General features: G+C 42.3%; 1 protein-coding gene across 1 annotated transcript; it reads left to right on the plus strand.

Annotated features, from left to right (window-relative positions):
- The first annotated feature begins 485 nt into the window (after positions 1 to 485).
- LOC119029944 (zinc finger protein 703-like) lies at positions 486 to 6,805 on the plus strand. The gene is made up of 2 exons (XM_037117193.1): positions 486 to 1,699; positions 3,344 to 6,805. The coding sequence occupies exons 1-2, from the start codon at positions 1,466 to 1,468 to the stop codon at positions 4,871 to 4,873; spliced, it is 1,764 nt and encodes a 587-aa protein (XP_036973088.1). The 5' UTR covers positions 486 to 1,465; the 3' UTR covers positions 4,874 to 6,805.
- Positions 6,806 to 11,155: the final 4,350 nt, after the last annotated feature.

Raw genomic sequence — 11,155 nt, forward strand, 5'->3', positions numbered from 1 at the left:
AATTCATCATGTTGCTCTGAAATCTTGAGTGGTGAGTTGTTGCAGTATTGTCAGAATAAGCTAAATATTCTGCCGTGACTTTGAAAATAAATTCTGTCTGATAGTTCCTCTCAGTAAACTCCTCACTACGTCTCTAACTCACGTTTCCGCTGTTGTTTTGTTCTCTTGCAGCTCATATCTGATGAGATTTCAGAGCGAGACTTAAACAAAATTGTGTTTGTGGTTACAAAAAGGATCTTATTATCTAACAAAGAGGTCCGTCTCCATTTGAATCATTCTCGTAATGTTGTCAGACAGTAAGAACAACAACCTCGGCCCTTTTCATGGCTGTAACTTTGACAGTCGGAGCTGCCGCAAAGGATTTACCCCGCAGCCTTTGTAGCTGCCAAGTCATGAGGCTAAAACATTTGCAGCTTAATGTTTTTTTGCAAACCACAGATTTGTCCAAGGTGTCATGTTCACAATAAACACTCATTAAAATACAAAAGAGTCTAACACTGTTATATGTTTCTCTAGCAGTAAAAAGATAATGTTAGGCTATAAACAGACTACATTGCCATCACTTGACTTAAACATCACCACCACTGAGCGTCTATTCTATGATTTTTTTTAGATCCTTCTCTGTGCGGCAGCCATGTTTGTGAGCGATACGATGTAGTTCACTGAGCGGTTAAACACAAAACCAGATGATGTTTTACTTTATTTACAACAAACTGCGACTTTCTTGACCTGGAAAATCATCTTTTAAATCAACAAACATCACATGTAGACCGTGGCGCAGTTTAAAAACAAGTAATCTTTCTCCCTCTGTGTGACTTCAGGTCTCACTTACATGCAGCGTCCTCTTGAGACATTAAACTACGTTTTTCCTCCATAAAACATGTAAACACACTTTAATGTGTCAAATTGTTGGAGCTACCCTTTAAATGAAATATGTGAATACCTTCTCCAACACTGGATGTGATGGATGTGGAGGGCTGTCACTGGGAGGCTGGCCCCCGTCGCCCCGCCTCCCCTCTCGTCCTCCCCGCCCTCCTCCTCTCGGATGCGGCCACCCAGCGGACACTCTGCTGCCTGTTGAGATCAGTGAGCAGCTGAAGTCCGGAGCGGAGACACGCAGTGGGACGTTTCCTCTCAACACTTTGGATCTATAAAGTAAACTCTGCTGTTTTATGACCTTGCAGAAGAAACGCTGTGTCCATTTTTTTTTTACGCACGGCGACGCTCTCACTTTTTGGTTTTTTGGTTTGGATCCTTGTGTCGGAGGTGAAGATGCTTCAGACGAAGTGAGAGAAGAGGCTCCTCCGTCCTTCGGGACATTTAAGGACGTCCAGCTGTGTGCCTCTGGGACATACGTGCTGTCTGCATGGATTGGATTTAAACGTCGTCTGTATTTTACGCACCGTTTTGTATTTTACGCACCGTTTGGACTAAACGATCTCCAGAGCGCAGCGCCCTGTCTCCAATGAAATATCTCCCCGCTGTGGATCGACTCAGTAAGCGGATCGAGCTCAGTGAGACCAGCCACAGTGCGAAGCCTCGTCCCGGTGCCGTGGTCTCTCTCTTGACCCCTCTGGACCCACTTCGACAGGCAAAGCGGCTTCCTATCCGAGTCATCAAGATGTTGACTGCGCACACTGGACACCTGCTTCACCCCGAGTATTTACAGCCTCTGACGTCCGCACCAGTGAGCATCGAGGTAATTTGTGGCTTTTAAAACGCCTCATTTTCCACTGAGGTGTGGTGAAAATGAAAAGACAGTTATGAATGTATCCCACTGTCATCTGTTGTGACAAGAGACTAATTAAAACCCCCCAGAAGAGGAGAAACATACTGATTAAAAGTATCCGATCAATTACAGTCTAAATTAGATTAACACACTCAAGTAATGACAACTTAATTATGTTCAAATTAGTCCATTAATTTGCAGAAAATGACAAATGACAAAAGAATTGAGGTTGCAACCGCTTCTCCTAATCGATTAATCTACTGATTATTTTGTCAGTTAATGTGTTTGAAAAGTGAAAAAATGTCCCTCATAGGCGCTCAGAGCCAAACATGAGCTGAACTGTCTTCTTTTGTTCAAGTCACAAACCTCACAGATTGTCTGTGTAACCCGCTGAATGTCAAAGAAATGCAGCAAATCCTCCATTAGACAGTTAAATGGTTTATTTATTTGTTGACTGACGATTAATTGACTAAATGTTTGAGCTCTGAAAACCACAATTTGAAGATGCCCCCTAAGGATTCTGGGAATTTATATTTTGTCACTTTTAAGACAAGAAGATCAATCAAGTAAACATATATATATATATATATATATATATATATATATATATATATATATATATATATATATATATATATATATATATATATTAAATTATGAAAAAACATGACTCTGCCTTTGATGATGATTTCACTTGTCAAACATTTGCTCGATTAATCGATCAGTTGTTTGGTCTGTAAGATGTCAGTCAGTTTACTTTAAAGCTGAAGATGATGTAAACACGTTTTGTTTTGTTCTCGATCCAGAGAAATTTTTCGTAATGATTTTTGCTTGTAAGATGATTTTTCGTAATGATCGTTTGAGCTCATAAAACAGCAATTTTAATTTTAATTTTTTTAGATGAGAAGATTAATCAAGGAAAACAATCGTTACATCACTTGTTAAATCCAGGGCTAATTGATTAGTTGTTTGGTCAGTATATCAGGAATTTTTTTTTTTTTTTTTTTTAATGTCTAAGATGATGCCTCCAAATGTCTTGTTTTGTCCACAACTCAGAGACGTTCAGTTTACTGTCAAAGACAAGTCAAGAAACCAGATCATTTTTCACATTTAGGAAGCTGGAACCAGAGAATTTTTGGCTTTCTAGAAAAACATTTATTTCTTTGATGATAAAACAATTAGTCGATTAAAGATTTGAGCTCAAAAAACATTAATTTGAAGATGGCCACTTGGATTCTGGGAATTCATGTCGGGTATTTTTCAGTATTTTAAGGAATTTTTTAGACAAAATGTTCAATCAAGAACATTATTGTCACACTGATATCTGCAACTTTGATGCTCGACTCTTTTCTCGAGTAATTGATTAGTTGTTTGGGCCTTAACACGTCAGGAAATTATGACAAGGTGCCTGACGACAGCAAATGTTTTGTTTTGTCCACAACATGAAGATGTTCAGTTTTACTGTCACAGAGGAGGAAAGCCACGTAAAATCATTCACATTTAAGAAGCTGAAATCAAAGAATTTCTTAGAATATGATTCAGGACTACAGAGGACTGTACATTTTCTAGCATTAAATTTAAACCGAGCTAATCAGAATCTGTATTTTGTCGTAGCTGGATGCCAAGAAGAGCCCCCTGGCCCTGCTGGCACAGACCTGCTCTCAGATCGGTAAACCAGACCCTCCGTCCTCCTCCAAGCTGAGCTCCTCCGGCAGCCAGGGGGACAAGGAGCCCAGCAGCCGGTCATCCGTCTCCAGCCTGAAGCTCGGGGAGCACCGTCCCTCCATGGATGACAAGTGTAGCTTCAAACCCTACAACAAAGGCGTTGGAGACGGTCGCAGGGAGGGAGTCACCAGCAGCAGCTCCAACAACACCAGCAGCAGCAGCGATAAAGTCGGGTTCAGGGTACCCAACAATAACGTCAACACTAATGGGAACTCAACCACTGGCCAGCAGTCGTATCCGCCCCACTCTGCTTCACCCAGCTCCAGAGCCACCCCACCAGGACACACTCAGCAGCAGCCTCACAAACAGAGCCAGTCTCCTGGTGGACAGTCACACTCCCAGACTCTGAATGGAGACGCCGCACATGAGCGGGGCAGTCCGACCAGCACGAGCAGCAATAACAATCACCCAAAAAAGGACGCGGACGTAAATAAGAACAACTCGGACGGTCCACACGATGCTAACTCCAGCCACGCTCGAGCCAGCACAAACTGCAGCAACGGCAGCTCTGACGGTGGCTCCAACCACGAGGGGGGAGGTAAAGCCGAGTCGACGCAGCCGAGCCTCGGCCCCGGACGCATTACGCCAATTTCTCCTTACAAGACAAGCCAGCCGCTCTTCCCCCTGCCCTCCTCTAACATGGGCTACCACGGGTCTTTAGTGGGAGCTTACGCAGGCTACCCGTCTCAGTTTGTTCCCGGGTTGGATCCGACTAAGTCGAGCCTCAGCATTGGAGGGATGGGAGTTCCTGGCAAGCACCCGAGCTCCAGCCCTCTCACGGGTGCCTCCCCTCCCTCCTTCATGCAGGGTTTGTGCAGGGACCCCTACTGTCTGAGCTACCCGAATGTATCCCATCTCGGCGGAAGCAACTGCAACTCCTGCATCCACGACCCCTCCTCCACCCTCAAATCAAACTTCCCACTGGTGTACCCCTCCCACCCGCTCCACTCCCTCCACCAGAGCTCCAGCGTGTCCTCCTCCCTCTCACACCCCCTCTACACCTACGGCTTCATGCTCCCCAACGACCCCCTGCCCCACGCCTGTAACTGGGTGTCAGCCGGGGGGCCCTGCGACAAACGTTTCACCACGTCGGAGGAGCTGCTGGCTCACCTGCGCACGCACACGTCCCTGCCTGTGGGGATGGACAGTAAGCTGCTCTCGGTTTCCTCCTCTGGACCTGCCTCCTGCCACCTCCACCTCCCCCACCAGAGCAGCCCAGGCTCCATGCCCAGCTCCCTCTCCCTCAGGGCTCCACCCAGCCTGGGTTTAGCTCGCTATCACCCCTACAGTAAAGTCCATCTACCCCCTGGACCCTCCTCCATCTCCCTGCACTCTCTGCCCACAACAGGCCCGTACTACCCCCATTACGCCCTCTACAGTCAAAGACTCGGATCAGCATCTGCTCTGGGCTACCCGTGATACACCATCTGCTCACATGTTTAAAGGAGTAGTTCAGCATTTTGGGAAATATGCTTATTCACTCTCTGGCAGAGGGGTAGATGAGAAATATGATACCACAGTCCAGATCAGCTTAGCTTCGCACAAACACTGGAAACAGAGGGAAACAGGAAGTTCCCTGATGTGTCAGGGTAAATTATTTCTTGGTCTCTCAAAGAAATAATCTGAAATAGCAACCCTTTTTTACAGTTTTTGTATGATTAAAGGAGAATTTTTTAAGGGCCAGAATTTTATTTGAATGCATCCAAAGACTTAATCAATCAGAAGCAAAACTTACCAAAACAGTGTTGGTTTGTGTTTACACAATCCTCAGTTCGGCGAATAAGATGGCGCTTCTTTCCACACTGTAAATCGCCTCCTTACCCGAGTCGTCAAATTAACCACTGTGACCACCGTGAGACACTGTGTTCAGTCCCAGTTTGGTGTCCAGCCATGTTCACTGTCAGGTTGCCACTGGCTCCATGGCTATGTGAGCCATGAGCCAAGTAGCTAGATTAGCTGAGATTAGGAATGGGACGATACAACGATTTTGTGTCATGGTTTTCCTCGTTTAAGTAATTGCGATTCACAGCGTTATCCTAATAATCCTAAAAATCTGCTCAAAACACTTTAAATCGCACTAAAACATACTAGAATCACTTTGCTTTACATATAAAGGAAACAAATTATTCATTTGTTTTATTACCGAACAATCAACTTTGTTAGGGAACCATATTTTATCGAAAAAATCACTCAAGTGAAGATTTACCATATTCACAAATTCACTTTTATCCCAATAATTAAGAATCCCCGCAATTAACTTATCACAAACGTTTAGGTGAACAGCAATAACGACTAAATTGATTTATTTGGGCTGAGCCAGGCTTGATGTTTCCACCGGTTTCAAGTCCTTGTGCTAAACTAAGCTAACTTTTAGCTATTTAATGGACAGATAGAAGAGTGGTATTATCCTTCTCATCTTACGTACCGCCACAAAGATAATCAGCAAATTTGACAAAGTATTGAGCCATAACTTTAAATTTGTACTCAATCGCTGCAAGTTGCTGCTTCCTGTGACTTCAGACTGGATTCAAGTGGAACTGGGATGGGAGAGCAAGTCCTGGATCTTGACTTGAGCACATCTTCACTCTTTGTTTCTACATTATATAAGAGGTTTTTTTTTCTAATCAGGCCCCACTCCTACAGATCAGAGGACAAATGTGGCTCTCGCATGGCTGCACAATACTCGGATACTTCTGCAACGGATGCGACTGCCCCCCCCCCCCTTTGGTGACGAATCGATGGTTGGACGCTGTGTGATAGCACTTGGATGTTCAGGGTTCTCAGACGATGGTGATGATGTAGTGCAGAGAAATGTTGCGCAACAGGGATGGCAATAAGCTGCAGCCGTGGACCGAAGTCCGGCCACAGTCGCTTTCTCCCTGCGAGAGATGCATGTAAGCTCGACACAGCGAACACACGTAACTGTTTATTCAGCCCTGATGGTTTGTGATGATTTGTTTTGGTTCCTTATGTTTTGTTTATTCCTACTGAGAACTTGTATTTATTTTTCACCAGGAATCTGGCTTTCATGTTTACCATCTATTCTCATTTTACAGTCCTCTGAGCAGACATGTGGGAAGCCGGATGACAGATGTTTAATATTTCGTGTCTTAACACTTTTGCGAGAATGATGAATGTTGAAATCACATCTCTCTCTCCCTCTCTCTCTCTCTCTCTCTCTCTCTCTCTCTCTCTCTCTCTGAACTCCTCAGCTTTTTTTCTTTTTCTTATTCTCACAGCAAATCAATGAAAAATGAGATGTGATATTTTTTGTATAATTGGAATACCGTGTGGTGGTATCCAGTTAAAGGGGAGGTCATATTTTGTTAAATAAATCACACTGAAGCTGTTTATACTGTCGTCTTCATTTCGCCGTCAGTTTTTCATCCAAGTGATCAATCAAAAAAATCACAAGTTTCAATTTGAAATGGTTTCATTCACTCCTTAAACTAAAAATATGTGATTTTTTCAATTATCTCAGGTTTCTGGAGGTCATTATGTGTTGCAGTTCTCAGGACCTAAATGCTAAAACACTTTTCTGCAAACAGTGAATATGAGCTTTTCTTAAGGGCCAGTTTTCTATTTAATCTTGTGACAATGCTGTGTTTGTGGTCAGTGATGTGAATGTAAGTAAGTGCATTAACTGAGGTACTTAAGTCCGACCAGAAGTGCTCGTACTTTGCTTGAGTGTTTCTGTTTTCTGCCACCTTTATACTTCCTCCTCACTATATTTTGGATTATTACTGCTGTTATTATAGTAGTTGTAGTCATGATTCTGCAGATTACAAGTTGTATGAGAGCCAAAGAAGCATTTTTGGCTCTGATACAACAACAACAAAAATGCTGAATATCAGATTGGATACATTCCAGACTGATTATCACTTAATCGCTAGAACTGTATATACGTACATAATTAATTTATATACATGTTTGTATATTTTACTTTTGATGCCTAAGTATATTTAATATCAGAGCCTTTTAAACTATTACCCAAGCACTATTCATATTGATGTCCTTCACTTTTATCTTTACTTTTTCTCAGGTATTTCTTTTGTGTGCTTTTAACAACACTGTTTATACTCCGGTTATGTTTAGGCACAAACAAAAACACTTAGTTTGGGTTTGGAGAATATAATATTTTGGCTTAAAATATCGACGACTTCACGTCCAAAATATCTATTTTATCACCACCAAAAGCTGTTGGATTCACACTTAGAAATGTTGAAACACAGTCTTGAACTGTGGTCACTGGCTTGTGCAGCCTTCTCACCTCACTGTTAGGTAATAAACATGTAATGTGAAGTACATAAGACACCTGTTGTAGAAATGTCAACATGCAGCCGGAATGATAACTGCCAACATATTTGCGACTGGGCTTATAAGGGTGTGAGTTTAAAGGGGCGCTATGAGGTTTGCAGAAAGACATCCAAACTTATTATATTATATTATATTATATTATATTATATTATATTATATTATATTATATTATATTATATTATATATATCCATACTTAAATATTTTTTTCCATAACTGAATAAACAAACTGTCTTGACCCCTGGGGGGCGTGGTTGTTCGCTGTTGGAAATAATCCCTCCACAAACACAATCTGATGTTTCTTGATGAATAAACGTTGTCCGAACAGTTTCTATGTCAGAAAGTTCTGAACAATAACTCTCTGGGAAAGAGGAATATCTCTACAATATCTCCCTGAGCAGCACTTGTCTAAACTTTTTGTTCTCACCTTTTTTTTCTGGCTCTACTTTTCCATTCTTGACACAACTAAATCTGTCAGTTTCCATGTGCTCGTCTTCCAGGATCAGTTTCAAGTTTTCATAACAAACGTTTGTACAAACCAGCTCTGATGGAAAGTACAACGGCCTTGGGGGGGAAAAGGAGGTGATGTAGTGAAAGGAAGATGTCAACTTCTGTCCGTGTCCACGTCAGCCAGACTTCGCTTCTGATTTGTACTTGTGGCTATTTTTACGGTGGAAGAATCGCATGATTAACGACTTGAGGTGTGCTTTACTTCTGCTAATATTTCACTGTGTTGACAGCGGCTCATGAGCAGACCACAGGGATACGGCTCACATTCCTCTGCTCTGCGGTGTCACCTTAAAGCAACAGCATCCTTATTTAAAACCCTCCTGGATTGTTTTACAGAAAATGGCGACATCAGTGGATGCTGGAGTCAAACCTGTCTGACTGTAATGTATAAGATCCTGATAAGCATCGGAGTCAGACTGCCGCTTCTCGTATCTGTTCGAGATGATAGTCCCTGACATTCGCTCGAGTTACTGCGGCCGCCGCGTGATTGGCAGTGGTAATATGCCATTTCCTCGCAACATGACACTGTGACACCCTCGGCGAAGTATAGATGACCCACGCTGGTCACTCACAACTCTGACAAGAGACCCACAGGGGTCAAAACAGCCTGTCCCCGCTGTAACAAGAGAGAGCGCTCCTCTTTCAGTGGTCTGAGATGCTGTAGGGGTGTCTGAGTTCGGCAGGAGGGCATCAGATCCTGAAGGCCCACTCTGGAGGTTTCAAGTTCCACCGATATGTCCCAGAAAACAGACACACTTAGTTTATTAAGAGCTGGATGCTGATACTATCACATGCTTTCCTCTCCAATCTCGGGGTTAATCTTAGAGGATATTTTCAGACAGATGTGATTGTTATTGTTTGAAGAATGGATTTCACTTTTTTTTTTTTGCTTTTCAAGTATTTCCAGTCAGTTGTGTTCACTTTAACAAAGGTAGAGATCGGACGTATAGTGTTGGACTGGGATGCCACCTATTGGTGACCGGCGAAACATCTCAGTTTAAGCATCACCACTCGAGTTTGTCTTTGTTTCTGTTAATATAACTGATAACTGATGTTTATCCATGTAGTTTGTCCCTATTAAAGTAAAATAAATAACTGTTTAAAGAACTGTATATTGATAACTGGGGAAAGTTTAGAAAAAAGGAAAGGATCTTTTTTTTTTAGTATACTTTCATAAAAACAGCGTAATGGTGTTGTTTCTTTTTAATTTTAGCTCCCAAGATGTATTGTTTTATTGAATTCTTTCATTTTGATGTCTGTGTGGAAAATCTAATAGTTTAATCTAAAAGATGGCTTTAATTCATACAGTGCAGGTGCGATCTGCCATATATGGAATATAACAAAAACATGCTGTTGAATGTTGATGAACGTGATGCTACATATTCATTTGTTTCCCCCCCAGGATTCTTTTTTTTTCTTTTTTTTTTTTTTTAAATGTTCATTAGCTTTAAAAATATCCACAATACTATCTGCTACTTTGTGAATGTTAGCATGCTAACATGCTAAACTAGAGCAATCATTTTCTTCTTCCAGTTTCGAGCGGTTATTTTCAACCCCGTGATGTTGAAATTTCCAACTTCAGACCTTGAAGCGTAAACAAAGTAAACAAAAAACCTGGCTAGCCGCAAACAAAATGGCTTCTCTTAGGCGAGTGTACACAGACTTTTACAGCACTTATGCCTGGTAACATATCTGAATACTACATTTACCAGCTTAATACAAGTACAACTAGGAAGCTCGACTTTGACTTTGTTCCATATAAACTTTTTTCTCGTTGGATGTGGGACATCTTAGAGTTGTCCAGAGTGCAGCATGTTAGCATTTAGCTTAAGGCTCCAACAGAGCCGCTAGCATGGCTGTAGACTTCTAACCTTGTCAAAAAAAAAAAAAAGATGAAACATGAGCTTTAGCCTCATTCCTCACCTCATTAATTCTCATCCAGCCTCTTCGTCATTACTCATTCACGCGGCCAATATTTATGATTTCTTTCTGTTCAGGCCCCAATTATTTCCTCCATTTGTTTCTAATCTTTTCCGCCCCCGACCCTCATTTATACGTGAGCCGAGCTGAGTCATGCTGTTTTCCATCAGTTATATTAGTTTCACACCTCAGAGAGGCCCAGCAACGAGCGACAAAGAAAACCGAGGGCCAAAAGACGACTGAAGGGAGGGGATTACTTATTCACTGCTCCCCACCCACGCTCCCCCCGTCAGCCAGGGGTTCCATCCTTCACAAAACAACTCTGCTTCCCTGATCTCTTGCTTACCACAGCCCTTTTTATGTAGCGCTCTAAATTAAACCCAGAGTCTGGAGGACATATTTTTCTGTAATATATAAAAAGTCTCTTGGTATTGTTCTTGGAGATGAGGGCTCGCCTCCCCGGTCGGTCTGAGGGAGGCCAGGGTGCAGCTTGACAGCCCGGGTGATTAATGATGACAGACTGTGGAGCTGCTCCTCCATCACTTGATGAGGCTTTAACCCCTTTATCAGCCTAAATCAGTGCGAAAAAAAGGCCAGAAAAGGAAAAAAAAGAGATGGTGAATTGTTTCTTCCATTAAATCATTAAGCTTGAAATCACGAACATCTGCCCTGATACTTCCTCTGGATTGTCTGCGCGTTACGGACTGCAGGCAGCGTCCCAGAAATAGATTCCTCTCTGCTTTTATTTTGTCTTCTCTCCAACTTTATCACTTCATCCATCATCCGACTATGTGGGCTTTTCAAGTGGTCCAAAAATAAAGAGGACACAGATGTCAGCCATGCTATACTGATGTTTCTAAACCACCGTAAACCCATAACTTACACTCACCCACAGGCTGGGAGAAAAGGGCGAAAATACACTTTCTTTTCGCCTACAGAAAAAAAAAAAAACACTC

This window comes from Acanthopagrus latus, chromosome 12, assembly GCF_904848185.1.
Source record: "Acanthopagrus latus isolate v.2019 chromosome 12, fAcaLat1.1, whole genome shotgun sequence".
Lineage (NCBI taxonomy): Eukaryota > Metazoa > Chordata > Actinopteri > Spariformes > Sparidae > Acanthopagrus > Acanthopagrus latus.